The 27,172-nt window shown below is 39.7% G+C and overlaps 1 protein-coding gene across 1 annotated transcript in view; it reads right to left on the bottom strand.

Annotated features, from left to right (window-relative positions):
* The window catches only part of ANO6 (anoctamin 6), a 158,765-nt gene that overhangs the window by 37,400 nt on the left and 94,193 nt on the right, over positions 1–27,172 (bottom strand). Inside the window, exons 8-12 of the mRNA XM_006888231.1 lie at positions 25,916–26,021; positions 21,493–21,553; positions 11,612–11,754; positions 9,231–9,308; positions 2,527–2,752 (exon numbers count right to left, since the gene is read on the bottom strand). Of these exons, the coding sequence (XP_006888293.1) occupies positions 2,527–2,752; positions 9,231–9,308; positions 11,612–11,754; positions 21,493–21,553; positions 25,916–26,021 (614 nt within the window). The remainder of the gene's footprint in view (positions 1–2,526; positions 2,753–9,230; positions 9,309–11,611; positions 11,755–21,492; positions 21,554–25,915; positions 26,022–27,172) is intronic.

The raw sequence follows: 27,172 nt of genomic DNA on the forward strand, positions 1-27,172 counted from the left end.
AGTGTTTCCCTGCTCTGTTTGGAAGACTGCTTCCTGGTCCAAGTAAGCACAATCAAGTGCTCTGGGATTCCCATTCTTCTCGAAGTTAACCACAATTGTTGTGATCCACACAGTCAAATGCCTTTGTATAGTTAATGCAACACAGATAGACATTCCTCTAGTACTCTTTGCTTTCTGCCAAGATTCATCTGACATTGATGATAATTTGTCTAGTGCCACGACCCAGTTTATATTTCAGGTAGTTCTCTGTCAATGTAGGGTTCCAGTCATTTCTGAATAATCTTCAACAGAATTTTGCTTGCACGATTACTTAAAAGACAGTCTTAATTTTCACCAAGCATAAAAATGTATCCAGTGTTTAAGTTCTAGGCTGCTAATTGAGAAGATACTTGTTTGAGCCTTCCATTAACTCATAGGAAAATGATACCAAAAGTATGTTGTGGTAAAGATTTACAGTCTTGAAAACCCTATGGAACAGTTCTATTTTGTCTGACAAGGCTGCTATGGATTGGAATTGACTTGATGTCAAGGATTATTACAAGGGGAAAATTACTCTAAGTTCATTATAATAATTATTCTTATCTTAGCTATTTGCTTTTAAGTCAGAATTAACTCATAGCTGACCCTCCAGCAGATTTTCAGAGGCTATAAATTGCATGGGAGGAGACTGCTCATCTTTCTTCCATGGAGCAGCTGGTGGTTTTGAACCACCTGCCTTTGAGTCATCAACATAACCCTAACCACTCAGCCAATCAAAGCTCCCCATATTAATTAAAAGCAGAGAACTGCCAGAAATCCAGGATGGGATTAGAAGGGGTCGTGGTACTAGGGATATTGTAGCTAATGTGAGAAGGATCTTAGCTAAAAGCAGGGAATACCAGAGAAATGTATATCTGTGTTTCATTGACTATGTAAAGGTGTTTGACTGCGTGGATCATAACAAACTGTGGCTGATTCTGAAAAGAATGGGAATCCCAGAACACTTGATTGTTCTAATGTGAAACCTATACTTGGACCAAGAGGCAGTTGTCAGAACAGAGCAGGGAAACACTGCATGGTTCAAAATTGGGAAGGGTGTATGCCAGGGTTGTGTCCTGTCTCCATACCTTTTCAACCTGTATGCAGAACAGATTATCCGAGAAGCTGGACTCTATGAGGAGAAATGTGGTGTCAGGACTGTTGGAAGATCTATCAACAATCTGCCTTATGTAGATGACACAATCCTGCTTACTGAAACTGAGGAGGACCTGAAGTACATGCTGCAGAGGGTCAAGGATTGCAGCCTCCAATATAGATTGAGGCTCAGTGTCAAGAAGACAAAGATTCTCAGCACTGGACCAATTGGCACCAATTGGATGGATGGTGAAGAGATTGAGATTGTTCATAGCTTTAGTTTGCTTGGCTCCACAATCAACACCCTTGGCACCATTAGCCAGGAAATTAAAAGATGTATTGCCATGGGAAAGTCTGCTGTTAGGGACCTCTCCAAAGTACTGAAGAGCGATGGTGTCTCTCTGGAGACTAAGATGTGTCTGATATAGGCCATGGTCTTTGCTATCACTTGTTATGCATCAGAGAGTTGGACAATGACTAGGGAGGACAGAAGGAGAATTGATGCCTTTGAGCTGTGACGCTGGAAAAGAGTATTGAGAATACCATGGACTGCTAGGAAAACAAACAGATTTATCCTGGAAAGGGTTAAACCAGGCGGCTCCCTGGAGGCAAGGATTCTGAGGCTCTAACATACTTTGGACATGTTGTGAGGAGAGACCAGTCCTTGGAGAGGGACATCATGCTTGGGAGGGTGGAGGGACAGCGCAGAAGGGGAAGGCCCTCTATGAGGTGGATTGATTCAGTGACTGGGGTAATAAGGATGGGAATTCAGAGACAGTGCGATTGGCACAGGACAGAGCAGAGTTTAGGACTCTTGTACATAGGGTCGCTATGAGTTGCAAGGGACTCGACGGCACATAACAACAACAACATTAAAGGTTTAGATGAGGCATAAAGAAAGGACCACCAGAGACATGATCTCTACAACCAAACCAGCTTTCTTAATGGTGGCCAAAGAGGGGCTTATCTTGTGGAAGCAAGAAAGCAATAGGGGGAAGTGAGAGAATGGGTGGAGGGAGCAGCAAATGGGGAAATCCTTTTGGAAAAGGGGATTTAATAGGACCTCCTCTGAGGTTGTAAATGTGTGAGGGATGGTTTTGCAAATGTGACCTAGCATTCTGCATGTAGCCTAACATTTACTCTAAGTTAAATAATTAATAAATAATATTATATAATTATTATATGATGTAAGGGTTAAGGAGACCTAGAGGCACAGTAGTTAAGCACTTGAGAGCTAAGTGAAAGGTTGACAGTTCGAACCTATCTAGCCACTCGTCAGAAGAATCTAGTAGTCTGTTTCCGTAATGTTTACAACCAAGAAAATCTTATGGGGAATGCTCTACTTTGTCACATGGAGTTGCTGCGTCAGAAGCAACACAATGGCACACAGTGATAATAACAGAATGTCCTTACCAAAGTTAGTAATCATGATGGCCACTTTTTCATAGATGGTGTTCAGAATCATGATAATGATAAAGCTGATGATGGAAGCAGTGATGGACGTCGCTGTCTGTGGAGTTAAATACTTCTGGATCGGGTCTGTTCCATTAAAGTGCTTGGGCAGTTGTGCAGAAAACACAATGAACACCGAGAGCCTGTAAACGATGATCCCAATAACTGAAGCGATGATTAATAGGATCTGAAAGCACAATAAAATACAACACCATGAAACTCACCAATAATCATATCCTTACCATTTTAAAAATTTCACTCAAAACTGTCCTTGTGGGTACGTAAAAAGCCAAGATGCATGTGTGAAGTAATGTGAACCTCATGTGACTGTAACAAGACAAGTGGGACATCAGACATGAGGAAATGCAGAGAAAGGAAAAGGAAAGACTGGAATCAAAAGAGAAAGAATCTTCAGGTGGCAAAAACAGAAAAGCTGTCGGCCTGTTCGGGTAGAAAGAAAATTCACCTGCAGTAGCACCAATAGTGAAAATATCTTTTTTACACGTACTGAGCTACTTAGGTTATGCATTAGTGTTTCTTGCTGAGTTATCATCTAGTAAGGGGATAGGTTTCTTTCGAATGGCAAACCTGTAATAGGCTCAAGCATCAGCAGGTACCAGCTTTGGTCTTAATCACTGCAGAGAGGCTTGCTGGCAAGGGGCTGCACCGCTTAAGGGGCTGCACAGCTGTGACCAACCAATTCAACTGATAATAGCTTCATGGTTTTCATATTCAAATCTAAAATGGCAGCCAGCCATCCATGCTTGCATTTCCCAAGATTCATTTCCCAAAGCTGTTCTATTTTTTGATGGTCTTTTCTATCTTTAGTGAGTTCTGATGGCATAATCCCTAGAGCACTGCACTGTAAGCTGAAAGTCCATGCCTAACAGTTCAAATCCACCAGCCTCTCCATGGGAGAATGACGGGCAATCTCCTCTTGTGCAATATAAAGTGTGAGAAACCCAAGAGAGGATGAATTATTGTCAGTTCTGACTCAGTAGACTTTTAACTTTCCTCTATTTCTAATGGATTTTTGAGTCCCCATTGTCAGTGATGGGTGACGGAAGCAGAGTTTGCACATGGAAGAATTTCATTTCCTTGGTAGGGAGGGTTTCTCTGGTCATTGAACACTGTCCATTTAAGGCCACATTAATTTCTTCATACTAACTGAACACAGGTTTGGCCATTAGACAATGTTGGAGAGGGCTATTTAAATTGTTTTCCTTACATATACTTTCTTGTACATATTCTATCTGGAAGCATGCACATAATGGGTGTTGACTACAAGTGCAGACTGTCAGAAGAGATAAGCTATAGAGAGTAGGAATTTCAAGACTAAGCAAATCATGGGTTTACAGGAAGAGCCAAGGGCCTCTCTGTACCTGTGGAGGGCAGTAAAGGGAGGACATTGGGCATTGGCTCTGGAGCCACACTCCTGCAGGTGAATGACTTCATTTTGTAGGATTTCAATTGCTTCCTCTGTGTAGTGGGGGAAAGGAGCTTTGGTAGTGTAATCATGTGTCAGGCAGCAATTCAAAACCACCAGCTGCTCTGAGGGATTCAGGTTGACATTCTCCTCCAATAAAGATCTACAGCCTCAGAAACTCATAGAGGGTTGCCATAAGTCAGGGGGAAATCCCTGTGGTGCAAACGACCAAGGACCGGGAAGCTAACTCAGAGGTTACAGGATCAAACACACTCAGTGGTTTCACAAGGCTAAGATCTTCTATAAAGATAGATCATAGCCAAAAAACAAAACAAAACAAAACAAAAAATCTAGGGGGTAGTTTTACTCTGACACACGGAGTCAATGTGATTATATGATTAAAATAATGACTTGATGGCATCCTACTACATAAAGGGAAAAGTACTAGTATGTAACTTACAGTATTGTTGTGAAGGTCAAATGAGTTACTGCATGTAAAAAATGCTTAAACTATCACTCTTGGGCATACTAAAAGCATTATAGTTATGGTTACAGACCAAAGTGTTAAAGAAACGTTTTCCTTACTTCTTAATTGATAACATTTAGGTGTGGTGTGTATAAAAATTAGTGATGGCTGAATTAAATGTATTAGCGGAGGTTATTGAATCTTTTCTTACTCCAACACACACTCAAAACCAAAACTCAAACCTATTGTCATCGAGTCAGAACTAACTCATAGCTGCCCTCCAGTGGGTTAACGAAGCTGTAAACTGCATGGCAGGATGCTGCCCATCTTGAGGATGCCGTCGCCTGAGGAGCCACTGGTTGACTTCATCTATCTGAGAGCTGCAGTCTTTGGTTAGTAGTGCAAGGCCCTACATATTATGGTATAAGAGAGCCCTTGTTTCTTGTATGAACATCTACATTATAGAGAATGTAATAAATATGTCCGTGAGTACATATTTTCTCAACATTGTGAAATATTTTCTGATTAGAGGTTTCTAACAGCTAACTTAGTGGGTTATAGCATAGGAATATTTTTAAAACTCTTGATCTTAAGAGCTGCCAAACTCTTTTAAGAATGCTGGAGCAGTGTCACACTTCAATTTCCTACTAAGAGAGAAAAGAAGCCCTAATGAAAGAAGAATAATAGATGCCTTTGAGTTGTGGTGTTGGAGAAGAGTACTGAATACCTCATGGACTGCCAAAGAACAAACAAGTTATCTTGGAAAAAGTCCAGCCAGAATGCTTCTTGGAGGCAAAGAGAGAAAAAATTTAACCTCTCATTTTGGGCAGGTTGCTAGGAGAAGCTCTTCTTTTGAAAGGGACATCATGCTTGGAAAGGCAGAGGGTCAGTGAAGGTGAAGACTCAACAAGATGAAATGGCACTGTGCAGCAATGGGTTCAAGTGTGTCAGAGACGATGAGGATGGCTCAGCATAGGACAGGGTTTAGGTCTGTTGTTCATAGAGTTGCTATGAGTTGTACTCAATAGCATTTAACCACAACAACAATGCAAAAGTTAAGGTCTCAGTTGCGAACAGAAAGGTTGATGGCTCTAAAATCCATCTAGCTGACCCACAGGAGAAAGAACTGGTTATCTGCTCCTGTAAACAGCACAGCCAAGAAAACTCAAGGGCGCATTCTATTCTGTCACATGGGGTCACTGTGAATTGGAATTTCCTCAAAAGCACCCAACAACAATAATGAAATCCCTATCTTATGACTTCAAGAGCTGCTCCAGATGGTGGTGGAATAGTTCATCCTCTCTAGGTTACAGCACCTCATTCTCAAAGAGCCTTATCATTTAAACAAGGTTCCTAATTTGAGGAGTAAAATACTGTATTTCAGGTTAATGTGCAGTAACCTAATTGCTGCAGAGGGTCAAGGACTGTAGCCTCCAATATGGATTGAAGCTCAATGTCAAGAAGACAAAGATTCTCACCACTGGACCAATTGGCAGCATCAGGATGGATGGTGAAGAGATTGAGATTGTTCACAGCTTCAGTTTGCTTGGATCCACAGTCAACACTCTTGGTACCAGTAGCCAGGAAGTTAAAAGGTGCATTGCCATGGGAAAGTCTGCTGTTAGGGACCTCTCCAAAGTACTGAAGAGCAATGGTGTGTCTCTGGAGAGTAAGGTGCGTCTGATACAGGCCATGGTCTTTGCTATCACTTGTTATGCACCAGAGAGTTAGACAATGACCAAGGAGGACAGAAGGAGAATTGATGCCTTTGAGCTGTGGTGCTGGAGAAGAGTATTGAGAGTACCATGGACTGCTAGGAAAACAAACAGATTAATCCTGGAGAGGGTTAAACCGGGTGGCTCCTTGGAGGCAAGGATTCTGAGGCTCTGTCTAACATACTTTGGACATGTTGTAAGGAGAGACTGGTCCTTGGAGAAAGACATCATGCTTGGGAGGGTGGAGGGACAGTACAGGAAGGGAAGGCCCTCTCCCTCTATGAGGTGGACTGATTCGGTGACTGGGATAATTGGGATGGGAGTGTCAGAGACAGTGCGATTGGCACAGGACAGTGCAGAGTTTAGGGCTGTTGTACACAGGTTCACTATGGGTTGCAAGCGACTCGACGGCACATAACAACAACAACACAACAACCTAATTATACTGAAATGGTTATTGTGTACCATCAAGTTGTAACCAATCCATAGCTAATCTTCCAGTGGGTTTTTGGAAGCAGTAAATTACATGGGAGGTGGCTGCCCATCTTTTCTCCCATACAGCATCTGGTGGATTTGAATCATGTAATCTAAAAATAGGTTGGCAGTGCAATTTCATACCACTAAGCCACCAGATGGATCCCAGCTGAAAGCTTTATTGTCTATGCAAAGACACATAACTGTGTGGATCATAACAAATTACGATTAACATTGAGAAGAATGGGAATTCCAGATACTTCAATTGTGTTTGTGTAAAATCTACATCTAGACCAAGAGGCTATTCTGTGAACAGAGTAAGGAGTTACTGCATGGTTTAAAACTAAGAAAGGTGTGCCTCAGAGTTGCATCCTTTGTCCATACCTATTTAATCTGTATGCTGAGAATTATTTGAGAATCTGGACTTTATGAAGAAGAATGTGGAATTAGGATTGGAGGAATATTTATCAACAAACTTCGTTACGCAGAAGGCACAAACTTATTTGCTAAAAGATAAGGAGAACTTGAAGTATTAGCTGTAGAAGATCAAAGACTGCAGCCTTCACTATGGATTGCACCTCAACGTCAAGAAAACAAAAATCCTAGCCACTGGACTGATAGGCAACATCATGACAGATAGAGAAAAGAATGAAACTGTCAATGACAGAGAAGGAGAGAAAGACCTCAACGAGGTGGATTGACACAGTGACTGCAGCAATGTGCTTTAGTGTTGGAGATTGTGAGGATGGCACAAAATAGGACAGAGTTCAGATTTGTGTTTAGTGTTGCTATGAGTCGTACTCAACCTGGTGGCACCTAACAACAAGAAGCCACCAGAGCTTTATATTTTGAGGTTAGACATCCTCCCCCACCCCCTTTCCTAAGTGTCTATCCACGCTCTGTTACTCTGGCTACTGAGATCTTTGGTGTTATTTGAGAGGTGATCTGGATATTGCTTGTATCAAAGGCTTTACCATTTGTTTGCCCTACTTCTTAGCAATAGTTTTTATGGCATAGTCTGTAGGGAGTTGTGTTGTTAACCTAAATGCTGTGCTTCTTTGGAAATTCAAATTCACAGGAAAGCAATGGACAATCTTCTCCTGTACTTAATGTTTCAGTTATTCAATGGAGGGTAATTATGCATTGGTTCTGCCTGGACAGCAATGAACTGAGACTTAACATACATGTTTTTATGGTGTTTTGTTTATATTTAGGGTACTTTTGATATATGATGTTGTTTTTGTTTACCGTGGAGTCAGAACCAACTTATTGCTGAACCATCCAGCAGGCTTTCAGAGACAGTAAATGCACAGGAGGATATTGCCTACCTTTTGCCTTCAGAGCAACTGGCTGATTTGAATTGTATACCTTTGTGTTGGCAGTACAGTTTCTTACCACTAAGCTCTTTGATATATGAGACCTTTAAATATTTTCCTTTGAACTCTTTTTCACTGTAAGTTTAAAAATACATTATATATCTAGGAATCCTATTCATCATTATTTCTTTTTAGATTTTTTAAATTATATGTTTACATATTTGTTGTTTCTGAAGTTTATTTTAATATATGGCTCTTGGTATGGTTTTAAGCTTTCCTGCCTCAAAGATATCAAATATAGTTTAATATATAAGAAGGCAGGCTTTATAAATCAGTTGGCTACGTAAAGGTTATTCAATAAATGGTAATGCCCATCTTCTTATACGGAATTATTTCTGATATCAGAACCTACTTCGGGCCTTGATGTCCTGTTTTGTAAGATGGCTACTGCTTCTGAGCCAATTCAACCCTCATTAAATTACTGTATTGTAAATATGATCTTATTAACAAGAAATCGAAAGCTAATTTAATAAGAGCCAATATTTTAGAAATACAATATTTTAATTCAGAATCATTTGTTCAAGACTTTTAAAAAATCTTTAAGTAGTTATAAATTTTTTAAATAGCTTCTTTAGACAGCTATTCTTGGATATTTTGTCTGTTGCTTTTTTTTTTTTAGAATTCTTAACAGAGTCCAGTTGATCTCTTTGCCAGAAAATGGAAAATCTTGAACTAATAATCTGATTCTAAGCAAAGGAGGTTGGAGAAAATGGAAGAATCATTCTAAAGAGATAAAGAAAAGCACAGGATATTCTGAAACCTCAAGAGTTGCTTCCAGGTGGTGGAATACTTCTACGCAAACAACTCCCTGGGACTACATCCTTTGCAGGTTTGTGGTTTGCCTTTTAAAACTATTTTAGTAATGATCAAGGAATCCAATGGCATACTGCAGTGGCCAAATCTATTCCAGGATCTCTTTAAAGAGAAAACAATGGTGCAGCTGCCACAAGTCATGGTGTTTTCAATTGTTTTGCATGCATATGAAAAAAGAATTGATGCCTCTGAATTGTGTTGTTGGCCAAGAATGTTGAATATACCAAGGACTGCCAAAAGAACAAACAAATCTGTCCTGGATGAAGTACCATCAGAAAGCTCCCTAGAAGCAAGGAAGATGAGATTTTTGTCTCACTTATTTTGGGCAGGAGAGGCCAATTCCTGAAAATTGACTTTTAAAGTTAATTATTTGAAAAAATGGGATAAATTCTCACCCAGAAAAAGACAGCACTTGCACAGAGGGCTATACGTATACATTTTCCGCAGGTAGTAAAGGGAACACGCTCTTCCTCCTAAACAGACAAACGAAAAGTTTAATCAATCAAAGGATTATGCCAATGAAGGGATTTGTAACTGTTCTGTCAATGAGTCTTAGGCGAGTTTTTAAAAAACATTAGTTTTTAAATATAGACTTCATACTCATAATCATACCTTTTGTTAATAATTTCCAAATATATGCATAAGACATTTGCAGTACTCCTTTCAATAACACTATTCTACTTTGTTTTTTTAATAAATTTTTTATTTTAAATGATATTTAATGAGCTTGCAGAAAAGTTGATTTTCATTCATTTATTGCTGCACATTTTCCTCTCCCACCTTCTCTAATCCCTCCCCAGTTCCATTTTTTGGTTTTTTATTTTCATTTTTTTTCTAACATATCTATTCATTGTTGTACATTTTCTGCCCCTGTCCCCCTTACATTCCCCTTCCCCAGGCCACTCTGGAATGTACCTCTTGTTCCAGATTGTTCTCATACATATGATGCAAAATCATGTATTACCTTTCAATAACCTTTGCCTCAAGGAAAGAAATGCAAAAATTGTCTGACAATTCCAAACTGCAAGCTACATTCCTGATCAACCCCCTACAAGACACATATATCAATAGCTATTTAGCTTATTAATTGACATATAATTTAAGCCAAATATTTTCTCTAGTATTTTCCAATTCTATAAGGTCTTGTTTGTATTTCTGTACTCAAAAGACTTTATGAACATTTAATTCTGTGTAAACGTCAGCTTTCATTTGTGAAGATAAATTCTTTGAGGTACATGATTTGACAGTGTATTCTCTTGTAAAGAGTAGGAACTATTCATAACTGGGATTATTAGAGTTTGCTATAAGAGGCAAATGTCACTTTCTATTGAAAACTGAACCACATTTTCTTTATTTGTAAAATGAGGAGGTTACACTGCTCCCTCAAGGCCCCCTTTTTTAGCTCCAGCAGTTTATAAATGTATGTTCCACTATAAAATTTATAGTTTGGTATTTTCAGGACCTCTAGCTAAAAACATTTTTTTTCCCAAGAGCCATTCATAATCAGATCCTACTGTCCTTATGCTGATGCTTCCAAGTACAATCAGCTCTAAATTTTCTCCATTGATGGAAAGAAACAATAAAGCAGATGATTCAAAAATCATCTTTTGCTAATTTTGAAATATTTATGCAGAGATATATACATAGTTTTATTTTTCAATTTTTCAACAGAAGTAGCAGTGGTAAGTTTACTTTTATAATTGTACAAAACTCCAACACAATGCCTGAACATAGCTGGAATTTATAGATACTTCCTTTCTTCTTCCATCCTTTCTTCCCACAGGAGGATTAAGAGCCACATTATTTTTGACACATCCTAATCCAGAGGGTAGGTAGTACAATGGCACAGCTAGTCAATGACAAAAATATGGCTGCATGGTGCCACTGCTGTAAAATGGGACTGATATCAGGGTGGGGGTAAGACTGAGAAAAACTGGATAAATTGTGTATACTGCACTGAAACAGATGAGGGACTGAATAATTTAAAAGTGATGTATGATAGGGTATTATGGCTATCACAAGAGTCCACAATTAAGGTTGCATAGTGGAATGTACTTGGGGCGGTGGGAGGGGTGCCGGGGGATTGTGTACCAGGGAGTCTTTCTTTTACTTTTGAAAGAGAGGAGCGAACTGGGGGGCAGGGGGAGAGGGCTGGGCGGGGAGAGAAGTGCGGCAATGAATGAATGGAAATCCAAATTCTCTGTAAATGTTCATTAAAATTATTAAAAAAAATAAAATAAAATTTAAAAAAAATAAAATGTGGCTGCAATTAGGTAAACACCAGACTCCTAACCAAAAGGTTGATTGAATCCACCCAGAGGTGACTCAGAAGAAAGGTTGGACATTCTCCTTTTAAATGCTCCCTTAAAATGTCCTAAGGAACAGTTCTACTCTGCATATATAGTGTTGCCATGTGTCATTGACTTGGTAGCAACTGGTTTGGTTTGTTTGGCATAAAAAAGGTGTATATAAATATCTGAGAATCTTCCTTATATATTCCTCAGAGTCACTCTCATCTCCTCCATTTGTACATTTGTATCGTATGACCACTGTGGTTCTAAGCAATGGTTCTTTACCATGTTTGCACAGTGGAATTAGCAGAGCTTTAAACAAATTTCTATGATCAGACCATACCCACAACCAATAAATCAGAGAATGCAGTGATGAGATCGAGGTATCAGTATCTATTAAGCCCCAGCTGATCTCAATGTGTGGCCAAGCTTGAGAACTGTGGCAATAAACAGATTAAAGTGCATCTAAATAGCATCTTACTTACCTGGGTAATCTCATTTATCACCACGTGAGTACACCTTGCTTCATATTCTGGCCGGGCTTGTTCTTCCTGCTGTAACTCAACAGTGTCCCATTCATATTCAAGTTCTGCTTGGCGTCGTTTCCAAAACTCCAAAAATAAGGTAACTAGCAGAGATAAGAAAAGGATCACATAATCTTTAAAATGATGGAGATTTCAGAAATCTGCACAGTATGGAATTTTACTATTATCTTTAACACTTTAATACATGGTAAAGAAAATTTAATGTATATTGTTGTTGTTTACCGTAGAGTCAGTACTGACTGATGGCTGACCCTTTGGCAGATTTTCTGAGGAAGTTAATCATACCAGAGGAGACTGCCTATCCATCGATTTTAAAAAAAAAAAATCATACCTATATCTATCAATCTACAGATATAAGTGGTTTATAGGAGTCTCTGGTTGGTACAAACAATTAAGTGCTTAGCTGTGAACCAAAAGACTGAAAGTCTCAAAACACCCAGAGATACCCTCAGAAAACAATCCCGATGACTGCTTCTAAAAAAATCAGCCACTGAAAATCTTAGAGCAACGTTCTAGTTTGATGCACATGGGGTTGCAGGGAGTTGGAATCAACTTGATGGCAAATGGCATTTAGTGTGTATTTAAAAGTTGGGAAATTCATTTAATGCTTTAAAGAGAAAGTCTGTCTTGTGAAAGCAGATTACAGTTTATGGTCAGAAGGCCGACATGTGAGTGTGTCTTAACAGCTAGAGTGTCTGCTACCAGCACTTACAACTAAAAACACATGTGGCTTTAAAATCCATAATGAGGTGATGGGTCAGTGGGCCAGCCTGGGGCCTGGGGCCTGGAGTCTCCCTCCACTCTAGGAGTTGGCTGCTAGCTAGCATCTCGGTGGTCTCGTACGGATGGTGGTCGTGGAAGGGAAGATTTTGGGGTCGTATTTGATGTATGTTGCTGCTTCCTCCCCCAGAGGTAGGTGGCCCTTTAACCTCTGACCAGGGGTGGAGGCCTACTAGAAGGTGTGGCTTTAAAATCCTGTAGGGCCCTTGGGCCAAATTTATTAATATTAGAATCAATACTCTTTAAATGACACAGCAACCATTTGTCTATTTGCTGTACTAAAAAACCTGGAGTTTCTGTGATGCTGAACACTGTTCCATAGTCATGTCAAATACTATAATTGTTACCCATTATGTAGAATGTTTGGATAAGCTTCAATATTGATATATGCTGGGAAGCAGGAGTGTCATCCAATTCCTAAACTAGATGCCTCTGGAAACTCTCTAAACTCTTTAAATACACAGAAATTATGTTAGTTATAGACCAGAGTTCAGGTCTTTTGTGCAAAGCTTACTCTGAGTCATAGTTGACTCGACAACACTTAACCACTGCTAAATGAGGCTAGTGCTGTTATATCTGGAGATACACTCTCACTCTTCAACTTTGCACATCACTCTTTGTTAATGGGCTGTATAAAGCAACCTAGGTTTGTTGTGATGCTGAACCTTGTGCCACTGGGGTATCAAATACCATAATGGTTTCACATTGGGAACAGTGTTTGGTGGAGCTCTCAGGTGTAAGATGGGTTTGGAAGCAGGAGTGGCATCCGTTTCCTAAACCACATGTCTCTGGGAACTCTATGAACTTGGAGAAAGTGCAGTTATTATGGAAAGGTGTTAGGTCTTTTGTTTATATGGTTGCCGTGAGTTGCAGGTGACTCGATGGCACATAGCAACAACAAGGAGTAGGGGTATTAAAATGAATTCATAATTGCAGCAAATAATTATGAAGGCTAGGACAGAGGTAAGCACAGGTAGATATAGAAATACAAAGCCAGAACATCTAATGGAGATGTCTTATGGAAGCTTCTCCTAGGAGATGGCGAGTTTGAGAGATGATGGAGAGCTGATCAGATGAGTGAATGATGAGGTGATTCTCCAAGAAAGCCATGCATGCATAGTACAGAAGACCAATGAGACCCATGAATTTCTGAGGAACTGCATATGGTCTAGTAGAGTGTAGGGCATAAAGAACTGGGAAGAGCAGACAGGTGGAAAGATCTATAGGGTAATATCAAAGGCTTAACATGCCTCTTAAGAAGTTTGACGTTAACCTATCAAATTCTTAACCAACCAAGTCCCAACTCCTGGAACAAGTTACCATAGAATAAACTGATACAGAAGGTTTAAATCTGCAAAGCTGTCGACATGACTTCCTGATGAAACCAAATGCCCCTGGGTAAATTACCATAGCAAATCAAATTCGGGCTCTGGCAGCCTCTACAAGGGCCTGAAGGGAGCTCTGGTGGCACAGCCCACAGGGAGATGTGCTGCTAACCTAAAGGTCGTGCCTCTCTGGCAGCTGAACTCCACCAATAACTCTCCAGGAGAAATAGGAGTAATCACTTTCCGTGCGATTTACAGCCTCTGAAAACCCAGTATAAGTTGGTTCTGTCTCTATGGAAATGAGGACTGTGATGTCAGGATTAGGCTCTGGACATTTTTGAAGTAAATATTTCTATCTATCTATAAGCAAAGTTGTATCATCTGCACAACTTAGGTTGTGGACATCTCATTAACAACCTGCTATAACAGAAATACTTTAAGTGGGCGGCTTAATGAAACAATTATTTTCTAAATGTTTAGGAAAGAACTGGCAAAAAAATTAAGCCCCAGGAACTGAAGGCATACTAATTGACATATTTCAACAAATAGACACTGCCCAGGATGTGCATATCAAGTTCTGTCAAAAAATCTGGAGGACAACCACCTCGCTAACTGACTGCAAGAGATCTGTATTTGTTCCCATTCCAAAGAAAGGTGACCTGACAGAGTGCAGAAATTATTGAACAATATCATTAATATCACACGCAAGCAAGATTCTGCTGAAGATTATTCAAAGACTAGAACAGCACATCTACAGAGAACTGCCTGAAGTGCACGCTGGGTTTAGAAGAGGCTGTGGTATTAGGGATATTATAACTAATGTCAGATGGATTTTGGTTAAAAGCAGAGAGTACCAAAGGAATTCCTATCTATGTTTCATTGACTATACAGAGGCATTTGACTGTGTGGATCACAACAAACTGTGGATGACTCTGAGAAGAATGGGAATCCCAGAACACCTGATTGTGCTTATGCTAAACCTATACTGGGACCAGAAGGCAGCTGTCAACACAGAGCAAGGAAAAACTGCATGGTTCAAAATTGGGAAGGGTGTGTGCCAGGGATGTGTCCTATCCCCATATCTTTTCCATTTATATGCATATCAGATTATCCAGGAGGCTGGGCTCTATTAGGGTAAGTGTGGCATTAGGATTGCAGGTAGACTCATTAACAATCTGTGTTATGCAGATGACACAAAGCTGCTTGCTGAAAGGTAGAAGGACCTGAAGTGCTTGCTGCAGAAGGTCCAGGATTGCAGCCTTCAATATGGACTGAAGCTCAATATCAAGGAAACAAAGATTCTCACCACTGGGTCGATTGGTAGCCATCATTATAGATGGAGAAAAGACTGAGATTGTTAATGACTTTAGTTTGCTTGGCTCCACAATCAACACTCTTGGTACCAACAACCAGGAAATAAAAAGACAAATTGCACTGGGAAAGTCTGCTGATAGAGACCTCTCCAAAGTATGGAAAACAATGATGTCAGTCTGGAGACTAAGGTGTGCATAATATAGGCCATGGTCTTTGCAATTATTTGCTGTGCATTGGAAAGCTGGACAATGAGCAGGAATTATAAAAGGAGAATTAATGGCTTTGAGCTGTGGTGCTGGAGAAGAGTACTGAATATACCATGAATTGCTAAGAGAACAAACAGGTTTATTCTGGAGAGGGTGAAACCAGGCTGCTCCTTGGAGGCAAGGATTCTGAAGCTTCGTCTGACATACTTTGGACTTGTTGCAAGGAGGGACCAGTCCGTGCAGAGGGACATCATGTTTGGGAGGGTGTAGGGAAAGCACAAGAGAAGAAGACCCTTGATGAAATGGATTGATTCAGAGACTGGGAAAATGGCGGTAGGTGTGTCAGAGATAATAAGATTGGTACAGGATAGAGCAGGTTTTACAATGGGTCCCTATGAGCTGCAGTCAATTTGACAGCATATAACAATAACAATAAAACGTTTAGGAGGATTTTTGTTATGTACCATCAAGTCAAAACTGACTCATAGCTGACCATCCAAAAAGTTTTTAGAGACAGTAAGTCACAGGGGACAAGAGAACCCATCTTTCTTCTTCAGAGCAGCTGGTGGATTCAAACTGAGTGCCTTTGGGTTGGCAGCACAACTCCTTCGCACTAAGACTGAATTCAGGGTGCTCACTCCAGGGCAAAGCTCTCTCTCTGCCAGCTCTGGAGGAAGGTCCTGTTTCCTTGATTTTCACTCCTAGGCTATCTTTTTGAGAACTGGTATCTATTTTCCTCCCTCACTGCTTCTTTTGCTTGCTTATTTAATTTCTTGTATATCTCAAGAAATAGACTCCATATATATATATACCATTCACAGACCTCTCCAAAGTACTGAAATGTAATGATGCCAATTTGAAGACTAAGATGGACTGGGGTCCATACCATAATAATTTCAATTACTTCCAATGCATCTGTAAGTTGGACAATGAATAAGGATAACTGGGGGAAAACTGATACCTCTTAGTTGTGGTGTTGGAAAAAGAATACCAAATATTCCATGGAATCCCAAAAGAACAAACAAATATGTCTTGGAAAAAGTGTAACCAGTGCTTGGAGGTAAGAATGGTGAGACTTCATCTTACATATTTTGGGCATGCTGTTAGAAGAAGCCAGTCCTTGGAAACGGAAATCACGCTTGGAAAGGTGGAGGGTCAATGAAGGAGAGGAAGACTCTCAATGAGATGGATTGACACAGTAACTGTATCAGTGGGCTTGGGAATGTCAGAGATGGTCAGGATGGCGAAGGATAGGGCACTGCTCAGATTAATTTTTCACAAGGTTGGGTCACCATGAGTTGCAGTCAACTGGACTACACTTAAGAAATGACAACAACCCTATCTCATTAATGTAACAATCTAATTCTAAATGAGATTATAAACACAGGCATGTTGCTGGGACCAACTCATACATGGCTGATCCTCCAGTGGGTTTTCAGAGGCAGTAAATCGCATGGGAGGAGGCTGCCCACCTATCTCCCACAGAACAGCTGATGGATTTGAACCATGTGCCTTTGGGTTAGCAGTACAACTCCTTACAACGAGACCACAAGGGCTCTCCAAACAAAAACATAGAGGTTAGGAGTTACAACACATGTTTCTAGTGGACAAAATTAAATTCATAAAAATTAATATTTTATTACTGCAAAAGAATACAAATAAAGATACATTAGGCAAAGTCTGGGAAGCTCACCAATGCAGAGCTTCCATTTCCCAAAAGGGAATGTACTGCACCCTACGTGTGTCTACCAACAATCAAGAAGCCCTTGGAGCTCCCATGTCCAGAGCCTTCATTGTGACCACACTGCACAGGCAAGTTGGTTGAAGCAACTTCCCTTCTCTGAAGTCAGCTGATAACTCTCCATTGTCTTTCTGGTCAGGCCCCTTCACCTAAGACACTTCATTAGCATAAACCCTCAGGTGTGTACTGGAGCTCTTATCAAAGCCATTCAATTACTGGTAACATTTCAGGGTTTGAAGGCAGTCTCTCAGAAACCAATGACAAAGCCAATATTCAAGTTAAATACTTTTACCTTACAGTACCCCCCACCCCCAATTAAACAATTTGTAGGAAAAATTTTGGCTGGCTCTTCTGTCAGACTCTGAATCAACAGAACTGAGCTAATCCTGTTTACAGGAATGCCCTCTTTCCTCTCCTATGCTCCAGGTGCACCCCTCTCTCCCTGCTTGAGTACACTTGTAGTGAGGGAGGAAGGGAGGGCCAGCTGAAGGCTAGAAAGAACCTACAAGGCTGGGTGGAGTAGGGATAGGAATTCCTGCTGACTATGTTTCAGAGGCATTGTTTGCAGGGAAGGCCAACGTTAGAACTAGTAAGAAAAGTCTGAAGTTTTAATGCAGGTTAAGGTAAAGATGAATGATAAATCCCCAAATCAAAAGTCTAAAGGAAAAAAAAACAAAGCAAAAAGGTCTAAAGCCAATGAAATTAAAGTGAAAATAGGTCAGAAGCAGTAAGAAATTGGTAGAAGGAGAGACATCTTTTCAGCGCCATTATGGGCCAGCATGAGTGGGTGGGTGGGCTTGGTCTCTAAAAGGGTACAGTTTTCAGTAAGTATAAGATTTGTACTGTATTGATTGTAAGAAGTTTTCTATCTTCAACTTCTATAATCCCTAGGGAGCAGAAAAGTACTCTAAATGTCATATACATCTGGACACAAAAGAGATGCTACTAGAATATGATGGTGATAACATGAATAACTACATGATCCTTCCATCAATTCGGTTTTGCAATTTCAATTTTTCCATAGTTAGGTTCACAGCAGTAGCTCTCATACAGCAGAGGTAAGAGGGACAGAGCTATAAAGCACTTCAAGAGTTCATCACACATGCACAGCCTTTAAAATACATTTGGTGCTACAAGCAATGCTGAAATGCTTTCTGCATTCTAAAATGTGATGAGTTCAAGCCAGAAGCCCAGTGTTGAAAGTCAGCTCTATAGCCACAGAATAATTAAAGATCAGAGACTGGAAGGCCAGTTAGGAAATCTGACGTTTGTCTTGCTAGTATCAAAATTAATTGTTTTTGTCCGTATTTAAAATGCCTGTCTTAATTAGTGTCATCAGGATCCATTAGTATATGGAGTTTAGTAGATGTGATAATTGTATAAATGATAAATCTGTGCTGAGAACAAGGTTAAACAATAGTCTCAACAGCTGCTACATGTTCAGCAGAGTTCTCTTACTGGAACAAAACATTGTATTTTTCAATGAAGGAATATAAAATAAAACACGAATTTGATCTTTACTCTTCTGTGTCAAATTACTAATCAGTATTTGGTGATCAGCCCAAATATGATAACCATCTGAATGGCAAGAGAACTGAGCGCATAATTTTGGCCACCTTCCAGGTCGCTCTATGGCATCTTTGGTGATACAAGAGCTAAGCCCTTGACAACTAACTGAAAGCTTGGTGGTTAGAACATTACCAGAGCTCCTTGGGGAAAAAGACCTGATAAGCTGTTCCCACAATGACTGCAGCTAAGAAGACACTAAAGACTGCTATACCCTGTCAAATAGGGTCAAGATGAGATGGAATGGACCTGACAATACTGGAGAATAGTACTGAATATTGAGTACTGAAGAGTACCATGGACTGCTAAGTGAACAAGCAGGTTCATTTTGGAGAGGGTGAAACCAGACTGCTCCTTGGAGAAGCTCCATCTGACATACTTTAGGCATGCTGCAAGGAGGGACTAAGGTGAGCCTGATCCAGGCCATGGTTGTCACAATTACGTGCTATGTATAAGAAAGCTGGACAATGACTAGGGATGATAGAATTAGAACTGATGTCTTTGAGCTGTGTGGTCCTGAGAGTATTGAATATACCATGGACTGCTAGGAGAACAAACAGATTCACCCTGGAGAGGGTGAAACCAGGCTGCTCCCTGGAGGCAAATATTCTGAAACTCCATCTGACATACGTTGGGTATGTTGCAAAGAGGGAACAGTCCTTGAAGAGGTACATCATGTTTGAGAGGGTGGAGGAACAATGCAAGAGAGGAAGACCCTCAATGAGATTGATTGACTTGGTGACTGGGGTAATGGGGGTAAATGCCTCTAAGAGAAAAGATTGGCTCTGGATAGAGCAGGGTTCAGAGCTATTGTATATAGAGGGTCACTATGAGTCGCAGGCAACTCGATGGCACATAAGAATAGCAACAACATTAATGATGCTATTAAAAGTAAATAATATATAATGTTAAAGCTCCTCCATAAGAACTATTTTATCTAGGATTATATTTTTTTTGATTGAACAGACTTTGCTTCTATGTATAAAAGAATAAAAAGAAAAACCAACCAGTTTTCATCCAGTTGATTCCAACTCATGTTGACCCCCATGTGCTGCCTAAGACAAATGCACTCCATAGTATTTTCAGTGGCTATGACCTTTTGGAGACAGATCACTGGGTCTTTGTGCATGTGCTCAAAATGCCAACTTTTCCATTAGTAGCCAAATAGTTTAAACCATCTGTGCCACCCAGGGATCCATTAAAAGAATGATGTATACTTATTAAATACTCACTTATACAGAAGTATTTATAAAAACAATATAAAGAAGAAAGCTCATACACAAGCCCTGTGCTGCTGCTTCCCTCTGTTCTAGACTGAGTTGTCCTCCCAAAATATATACTGAAATCCTGGCCAAATGCTGTTTAATTATATACAATCATTTCCATTATGCAATCTAGTCTAATGTAATCAAGCAGTAGATTGAGATCATCCCAGTATAGGATGGATCCTAAGTCTAATCACATCTGAGTCATAGTAAGAGCAGAATGAACATAAATTCATGCACCCACATGGGCGGGGAAATACAGGGGCCTCCAAGCAACCACAGTCCTGCCACGATGAAAGAGTCAACGAAGCCTCTAGCATTATGAGAAAACAAGTTTGTTCCCAAGACGTGTTGTGATGGGCAAGTCTGCTGTTAGGGACCTCTCAAAAGTACTGAAGAGCAATGGTTTTCTCTCTGGAGAACAAGGTGTGCATGATACAGGCCAGGGTCTTTGCAATCAGTTGTTATGCGTCAGAGAGTTGGACAATGACTAGGGAGGATAGAAGGAGATTGACGCCTTTGAGCTGTGGTGCTGGAGAAGAGTATTGAATGTACCATGGACTGCTAAGAAAACAAAGAGGTTCATCCGAGAAAGGGTTAAACCAGGATGCTCCTTGGAGGCAAGGATTCTGAGGCTCCATCTAACATACTTTGAACATGTTGTAAGGAGGGACAGGTCCTTGGAGAGGGACATCATGTTTGGGAGGGTAGAGGGACAGTGTAGGAGGGGAAGACCCTACATGAGGTGGATTGATTCAGTGACTGGGGTAATGGGGATAGGTGTGTGAGACAGTGAGATTGGCATAGGATAGAGCAGGGTTTAGGGCTGTTGCACATAGGGTTGCTATACATAGGGTTGCTATGAGTCACAAGTGACTTGATGGCACATAACACTAACAACAACAAAGCCATTCACTTGTGGTATTTCTGTTATAGAGCAATAGTAGGAAACTATGATACTATCCTAACCCAATCTCATGAAAGTTAAATTGGATAATAACTATGGAAATTGCTGTAATAATGGCTCCCAAGGACTCTTTCTTCCTAAATTCAAATTTTAGTTGTCCTCCACCGCCTCATTTTGACTCTATACCTTGTTGGCTTGACTCTGTAACTTGCTTTGGCCAATGGGACACTAACAAACCTGCTGTAGCTATAGGCTTAAAATTTACTGGGGCTTTCCTTCCCTTGCTGCTTTAGAAACCTGGATCCGCCATGTAAAAAGTCCTAATCTATTGGCAAATAGAAGACCACAGAAAGTAGAGACAAGCTGTCCTAGCTGAAGCCTCATACACCATACTAGTGTGCCAACTCCCAGCCCATGTAGCTTCAGCTGAATGGCCTGTCCATGCCTGAAGACTCTCCTCGGTGACCCAGAGAACTGTGAGATGCAATAAATGTTTGTTGTTTTAAGTCACTACATTTGGGGGTAGCTTTTTTATGTAATAAGAGCTAATTGATATTTTGGCCTTTGGATAGTAAATTATAAGCTGCTAAAGCTTGGGAAATACAAGGTTCTGAAAGCTGGTTATTTTCACAGTCTGGGTTTATGTATGCTCTTAGATTTATTTTATGTTAAGAGGTAAATGCCATAAATAAGGTAAAAAAAATGAATATAACTTACCCCATACTCCCATAAATACAGCAAAGATCAGGGTTCCAAAGCTGTCAAATATACACAATTTCTGTAAAACACAATGACATGAAAATAAATAAATGTTCTCTGCTGATTAGAATTTGATCCAACAACTCCACTGTAAAGTGGCTCTGATACAAGTTATCACATTATTTTTAAAAAGTTTTCATTATTATTGTTGTTAATCATCACTCATTCACTGATTTCTGTTGGGTAACAATCACCTCATAGCTGACACTCCAGTGAGCTTCAGAGGCTATAAATCACATGGGAGAAGACTGCCCATTTTTCTCTTGTGAAGCAGCTGCTGGATTCAAACCATTTGCCTTTGAGTTGGCAGTGTAACCCAACTAGGACAGTAGGCCACCAGAAGAACTCCCTTTTGATATCAACATTTCTATAAATATGATATTTATTTATCAATGGGGGTTGGAAATACGGCATATGAATATAAACATGTTGTTGTTATGTACTGTAATTTGGAACCAACTAATAGCTGACCCCCAGCAGGTTTTCAGAGGCTGTGTTTTGCACTAGAAGAGATTGTAGATCTTTCTCCCATGCAGTAGCTGGTGGACCCAAACCATATGCCTTTGGGTTGGTGGGGTAACTCCTTACCACTAAGCCACCAGAGCTCCCATACCTTAAAAAAATTAAAAATAATACATGCATGTTGTTGTTGTTGTTGTTATGTGCCGTCGAGTCACTTGTGACTCATAGCGACCCTATGTACAACAGCCCTAAACTCTGTCCTGTGCCAATCGCACTGTCTCTGATACACCCATGCCAATTACCCCACTCACTGACTCAATCCACCTCATAGAGGGCCTTCCTCTCCTGCACTGTCATTGAAAAGACCAGAGGATTGTAAATCCAATTCTTTGTAACTTGATTAAAGTCAGGGACAACCTACAGTGCTTTTTCAAAGCTAATGTGTATTTTGACACTCACCAATATAGACCACATACTCGCAGACGGGGATGGGATTTTTGTTTTTTAAAAACAAACAACTTCTACTCTTTATCAGCATGCCTCTGCCAACAGAATCATTCCATAGGGCATTAAAGGATTATATATATATAAAAAACTTCTAGGAGTCTCTGAATGAGACAGAATGGTTTGACTGTTAACCAAAATGCTGAAGTTCAAATGTACCCAGAGGTTCTTTAAAAGGGAAATCTGGTCACCTACTTGGGAAAACCTAGTCATTGAAAACCTTTTGGAACACAGTACTGTTATGAAACACATGGGTCATTATGAGTTGGAGTTGACTTGGTGGTAGCAGATGCTAGTGTATCTGTTAAAATTCCACTCAGTGGAAAGCCTTTATCAAGCTTTTGCATAACAGTCTATCTTTACGAGCTATCATAAAGATAATTGAGGAAGGACTATGACCTTTTATGTTCAATAACCTCTAAGCAGCTTTTGGACTTATGCTTCATATCTTATCATCATATTACCCTGGTGGTAAGCTGCACTGTAGAATTTAAACTTTCCTTTTGAAGAGAAGAACAAAGCTAGTGTTTATTCTGAGGTGGCACTCCCCAAGGAGACCACTCACAAGAATTGTCACTGACAGATGCTTCCACTGACACAGGTATTTTTGCTTACATTAAAATGAGTACAATGACAAAGAAATAACATTCCTGGACAAAGAAGGGTCTATCCTCTGGTTCTGATACGTGTCATCTATTTGCTAGCATGCAAATCTCTATGGCTTTTTGGAAAGTTTTTCAACTAGTAACTAATTTTTTATCACTGAGCATATTCACACTTCCTAAAAATCTATAGCTTATGGTAAAATGGCAAGCATCTGTTATATCTACAGGGACAAGGAAAAAAAGAAGCTACAGGTGATGAAACCACTTAAAATGCTAAAAAAGGAATGTTGCTATCAAAGCAAAATGCTAAGGATCTAACACATAAATCCTCAAGCACAAAATAACTTAATCCCTATTATCTGCACACTATTTCTTTGTCTTGCTTGTATATTTCTATTATGTTGCCCCTTTTGGAATATATGTTAATGAAGGAATACTTCACTTCTTTTCAAAAGAAGGAAGGAGTAATTAATATGCAAATAAATGTATGGATAAAAGAAGAAAGAAATTATTAGCTAGGAAACAGAAAAGCACTTTGCCCCTGCCTCTTATTTTTTCATTTCTTTCTTTGACTAATTTTTTTTTTAATGCTCTATCACCTTTATAAATCACTCTGACAACACTCCAAGGATCCTTTCTGGTGAAGAATGAAACTCATTCAGCATTTCCAAAACGGTGGAAAAACCAAATGGACAAATTAAAACATCATGCACATATGGATGGGTGGGTGAGGGCAGAAGAGAGGAGGGATGGCGTTAGGTATGGACAGGGATAGAAATTCTTAAGAAAAAAAGACATTTTCTTGTGAGTACAATTTGCTCTCATGTTATTATTGGCATTGGCCTTGAATCCAATGTCTTAGGATGTCTGCTAGCTACCTGAATAAGCACAGGGTTCCAGGGCTGTCATCTTCATGGAGGCAGACTGCCACATCTCTCTCCCATTGAAAGGCTGGTGGATTCCAACCACTGATCTGGTTAACAGTCAAGTTCATAACCACTCCACAACCCGGACTTGTGGTGTGATAGCTACAGACCTTTAGTTAATGAGTAAACATCTTTCAAATGTAGTTTCCCTCATATTAGCATGCACCATTTCGGACAGATATTTAGTACAGAATTTTTTTTATTATTTTTTTTTAGGCTGGGGAGAATAATATGGTTAAATTCCCAGCTGCAGTTCAACACTCATGACCCTCTCAAGAGAATCTGAGAGAGAAAAAAAAATTGGCAATTTGATCCCACAAAGATTACAGCCCATGAAAATCCCATGGGAGAGCTCTATTCTGTTTTATGGAGTGGGTCTGAGTTGAAATGAACTCAGTTGTTGTTTTTATGTGCCACTGAGTCGCCTGTGACCCATAGCGACCCTACAGCTCTGAACCCTTCTCTATTCTGAGCCAGTCTCACTAATTCCGATATACCAATCCCCACTGCCCCAGTTACTGTATCAATACATCTCATCTGGGGTCTTCCTCTCCTGTGCTGTCCCTCCACCCTTCCAAGCATGATGTTTTTCCCCAAGGACCAGACTCTCCTGGACATGTGCCCAAAGCATTTGAGATGGAGCTTCAAAATCCTAGCCCCCAGGGAGAAACTTGGTTTCACCCTCTCAGTAAAAGTTACTTTATAAATTACATTCTAAAACCTATGTGTTGAAGATACCCTGCAATCATCTTAATTAATTGTTAGAGTAATAATTCTAACATAGAGACAGATTTAGTAGAGACATGCATGGTTCTACCACCATCAGCCTGCACAGGGAAGTTTATCCACAGGGAACATGGTAACAGCAAGAAATGCAGATGTGCTATAATTTTCTGGCTTTTCCAGTTTCTAGGTAGGTGAATGTGAACAAATAACATAATTTAACCTCTCAGATCCTCAATGTTTAAATCTGTGAACTTAATATCCATTGTGAAGTGGACAGAATGCCTATTGTACTTATAGAGATGTTGTATATGTCAAAAGTAAAAGTAATACGTGCTTTACAAATTATAAAGTGGCACCACTACCATAACAAGATGGTAGTAAAAATCTTTTGGACTTTCATAGAATGGGTCAGAATATTCTGAAAACATCACTTTCTAAACTTCCATGGCAGTACAATGGAGTAAAGAAATGAATCTGACAAGAAGAGATGCAATGTCACATTTGTCAGGCGAACTCTCAGAAGTAAGAAGACCATTTACTTCCTGCTCAGAGTTTCTGGGCTGCTTGTCAGTCAGTATGTCCCATCCAGACTCCTAACCTTCTGGATTCTAAGAAGTCTTGAGAAGGACTCAAGGACATTCATGTATATGTCAGATATGTGGTGTGCAAAGGTTTAAGACAAATTGAGTAACTGCTAAGACTGACATACAATCTCTCTTCTATAAATTTATAGATACAAGATTTATCTGACCAGTCATGTAGGGCCTTTAAAATTCCAAGCATAATTTAACATATTTGAAAAGAGGGAAACTCAAATATAGATTTCATGGTTCTACTCAGAGTAAGAAAAACAAATATTTATGAAATAAACCAGCTTTGAAACTTGTGCTCTGATTATTTGAAATGTTCAAATAGTTACTATTCCACCCTTCCACACTGACCTACCATGAATTTTAGATAGGCTTTAATCTTACTTGGTACACAAACAAGAAACTTGAGTACTCCATTTCTCCCAAAGTGTTTTGAGGTTTAGGTGAAAATTATCTCTGAATCTCTTAGTATAATATAATTCCTACATAGTGTTACACTTGTTATTAATAAGAAAAATAATAAAATTCTTTCATTAGAGGCAAATGTGTGAAATAACAAAGAAATTACCTTTGAGGACTCGCAAGTAATACTGAGATTCCAAAATGAACAAAGCCTATCACACTGTGGACACATTATGATCTTGCCGCCTATCTCAGGATCACATACTTCTTTGCTAAAGAGATAAAAATTAGTTACAAAATTAAATAAAGCCTAGACACACAGAAAAAAAATAAGTACATTCATAATAACAAACAACATTAAACCTCTCTTAGAAAGCTAGGGATTAAAAGTTTATTAATTTGATAAAGGCAAGCTACAAAAAACCTACAGAAAATATATTGAACAGCAAAAGAGTTGAAAGTAATTCTTTTATATCAGTAACATGAAAAAGTAGGGAGCTCAGGTGGCCTAGTGGCAAGAAGCTGCACTGCAGTCCTAAAGGCACAGGTTCAAGGCCACCAGTTGCTTTGTGGGAGAAGGATGGGCAGTCTCCTCCTGTGCGATTAACTGCCTCTGAATACCTGCTGGAGGGTCAGTTCTGACTCTATAGTACACAACAACATGAAAAATTGACCTGTTATCACCACTTTCTTTTAATTGAAGATTCTTGGCCAGCAAATCAAGGGAATTATGAAAACTAGAGGGAAGAAACTCTTGACTGTCACTATATTTGTTAGGTGCCATCGAGTCGAGCACCACTCATAGTGACCGTGTGGATGACAGATCTGAATGCTGGGCATCCTCTTCATCTCTGACATACTTGGGCCTATTGTTTCAGTCACTGTGTCAATTTATCTGGTTGAGGGTCTTCCTCTCTTTCGCTGGTCCTCCACCTTTCCAAGCATGATGTCTCTTCCCAAGGAATAGCCTTTCTACCAAAAATATGTGAAATGAAATGAGACTTCTTCACCCTTGCTTCCACTCTGGCTGCATTTTCTTGAAGACATATCTGTTCTTTTGGCTGTCTATGGGATATTCAGTACTCTCCTTCAACACCACAGCTCAAAGGCATCAATTCTTCTGTCATGCTTGTGCAACTCTTAAATACATAGAAAGTGATTGAAAATATTGGTCTGAATCAGGTGCATCTTAAGTAATTTTAAGAAGTTCCTGACAGCAGACTCCCCCACTACAATATGTCTTCTGATCTCTTACATGCTGATACCAAGGGTGTTAAATGTGGATCCAAGTAAGATGAAAGTGTTGACAGTTTGAATCTTGTCTCTAACTACCATAATTTTGCCAGTTAGTTCAGTGGTGAAAATTTTTTTTCCATAGTGAAGTTAGATGTAATCCATAGCTATACAGACAACTTGAAAGATC

The sequence above is a fragment of the Elephantulus edwardii genome, unplaced genomic scaffold (genome assembly GCF_000299155.1).
Source record: "Elephantulus edwardii isolate Elephantulus edwardi_28Jun2011 unplaced genomic scaffold, EleEdw1.0 scaffold00065, whole genome shotgun sequence".
NCBI lineage: Eukaryota > Metazoa > Chordata > Mammalia > Macroscelidea > Macroscelididae > Elephantulus > Elephantulus edwardii.